Source organism: Octopus bimaculoides, chromosome 16, assembly GCF_001194135.2.
Source record: "Octopus bimaculoides isolate UCB-OBI-ISO-001 chromosome 16, ASM119413v2, whole genome shotgun sequence".
Lineage (NCBI taxonomy): Eukaryota > Metazoa > Mollusca > Cephalopoda > Octopoda > Octopodidae > Octopus > Octopus bimaculoides.
Genome location: NC_068996.1, coordinates 51815668 through 51817957, shown reverse-complemented (window position 1 = coordinate 51817957; position 2290 = coordinate 51815668). Strand labels below are relative to the sequence as shown.

At 37.9% G+C, this 2290-nt stretch overlaps 1 protein-coding gene across 2 annotated transcripts in view; it reads left to right on the top strand.

The window, feature by feature from the left end:
- LOC106876957 (sodium- and chloride-dependent taurine transporter) overlaps positions 1-2290 on the top strand; it is an 87888-nt gene that overhangs the window by 7975 nt on the left and 77623 nt on the right. The window contains exon 1 of one of the 2 annotated variants that reach the window (XM_014925729.2): positions 1526-1579. The exons of the other annotated variant lie outside the window; for it this stretch is intronic. Within the exon in view, the coding sequence (XP_014781215.1) occupies positions 1541-1579 (39 nt within the window). The 5' untranslated portion in view covers positions 1526-1540. Of the gene's footprint in view, positions 1-1525; positions 1580-2290 lie in introns of those variants that run through there. 2 annotated transcript variants of the gene reach the window in all.

Below are 2290 nucleotides of genomic sequence, written 5' to 3'. Positions count from 1 at the left end.
TATATATATATACATTTATATTTGTGTATATATATATATATATATACATTTATATTTGTGTATATATATATATATATATATATACATTTATATTTGTGTATATATATATATGTATATACGTTTATGTATATATATGTGGTTGCAAGGGTTTTCAAATCAATACTGGACATTTCTATGTCGAGAGTCCCAGATGAAGCTACTTCACAAGAAGTGCAAATGGGCGACATAAAACTCTATCCTTCACCAAATACCACGTTTTAGAGCAGGCTCTCAGTAATAGCAATGTAGCAAAACTGTGGTGCCCCAGCATGGCTATAGCGCTGAGCTGAACATCAAAAGAAAAACACATGTATATATATATATGTATGTATGTGTGTGTGTTTGTGTGTGTGTGTGTGTGTGTGTGTGTGTGTGTGTTGGCTGTCCACTCATGACCGAATAAGACCATTGGTGACCTTCTGGAACATTGTGTGCTCTAAGACTAACTTATATTTTGCATTTGTGGCTCCGTTGGTGGCTAATGAGCCCTGCTCTTGACAAGCATACACGACTGCAAACATTGCAGACCAAGATTTCCCCGTTCACTATACGAGCCGTGCGCTTTCGCGCAGCTCGCTTAAGTTCTTCATGCTGGATACGTGCTCTCTCAAAAGTGTCGATCCCCTCCTTAACCTGCTCCCTCCATCTGTGGCGATGACAGGCATTGTTCTCCCAATCAGTGTCCTGCATATCACAGGCCTTTAATGAGGACTTGACACAGGAGGCATGTAAAATCTACCATTTTGGGTATACATATATGTGAGTGAGTGGGTGTGTATGTATAAATATGTATGTATGTGTATGTATATATATATATGTGTGTGTGTGTATGTATTAAGAGGTAGGAATGCAGATAAATGCAATTAGTCTTGAGATATATACACACACACAAGTATTTACATAGAAAAATAGGAAGAAAATATTCAATTTCTTGACTCCACGGCTGTTTCAGGAAGCTCATGTATATATGTATGTGTGTGTCTATATTATAATTCTGCTAGTTTGTTCGCTCGTTATGCTTTAGTTAGAGTGCGGTGGAGGTGGAGTGAGAGAGGGAGGAGGAGGTGTGAAAAAAAAGAAGTAGAGAAGGATGTATATATACGTACATATCTATATTAATACTTAATACGCTGAGGGGAAAATGTATGACGCTGTTGGCTGAAGGAAGAGGTGACAAAGAGAAGAGAGTGGGAGAGAAAGGTGGTCAGCGGTAAGAGCTTGAAGGAAAGGATTCCTATTATGACATGTGTTTAAATAATTGAAGGAAGAGGTAGAGAGAAAGGAAGGAATATTTAATGCAGGAGAGATGTATATTTGAAAGAAGTGGAGGGAGAGTGTGAGTGGGAGAGAATAAGAGGGAAGATGAGAAAGAGAGAGAATATGTTTATTGAATGGAACAGTAAAAGGTGTTTTGTTCTTAGTTTTATTTTACATATATATATGTATATTTATGTACACCCATCAGTTAGCACTTGTGCTTTGGTGAATCAACTTATAAAAGATGTCCGGCAACAGACAATGTAAAATTAATGAGAGAAAGGTAAAGTGCTTTTATAGTTTTTCAAAAAACCATAGTAACATTTGTTAAAACTTTACCAACATAGCGAAACAATATTATAATGTCTTTGATTTTATTTCATTTTTTTAAAGACTTTTTACTTAACATGAAGTGAAGTTCTCGCAATGTAGAAGATATATGAATATAATAAGTTTCCGAGGTGCTGTTTCTTGAGATTGCACATTTTATATTATTATATGAAATTTTACATCATCTCAATGTTCTAATTGTTCAGAAAAATATACAATTCCATTTTGCAAGTTTTAAAATGAACATGAAGTGTTCATGGGGTACTGTTGGTGTTATCATCATCATCATCATCATCATTTAACGTCCACTTTTCCATGCTGGCATGGGTTGGACGATTTGACTGAGGACTGGTGAACCAGATGGCTGCACCAGGCTCCAATCTGATTTGGCAGAGTTTCTACAGCTGGATGCCCTTCCTAACGCCAACCACTCCGAGAGAGTAGTGGGTGCTTTTACGTGCCGCTGGCACGAAGGCCAGTCAGGCAGTACTGGCAACAGCCACACTCAAAATGGTGTATTTTACGTGCCACCTGCACAGGAGCCAGTCCAGCGGCACTGGCAACAATCTCACTCAAATGTCTTTACACGTGCCACCAGCACAAGTGCCAGGAAGAAGGCAACACAGGGCACAGGAGCCATCATGTATGGATAAAAAGTTATATA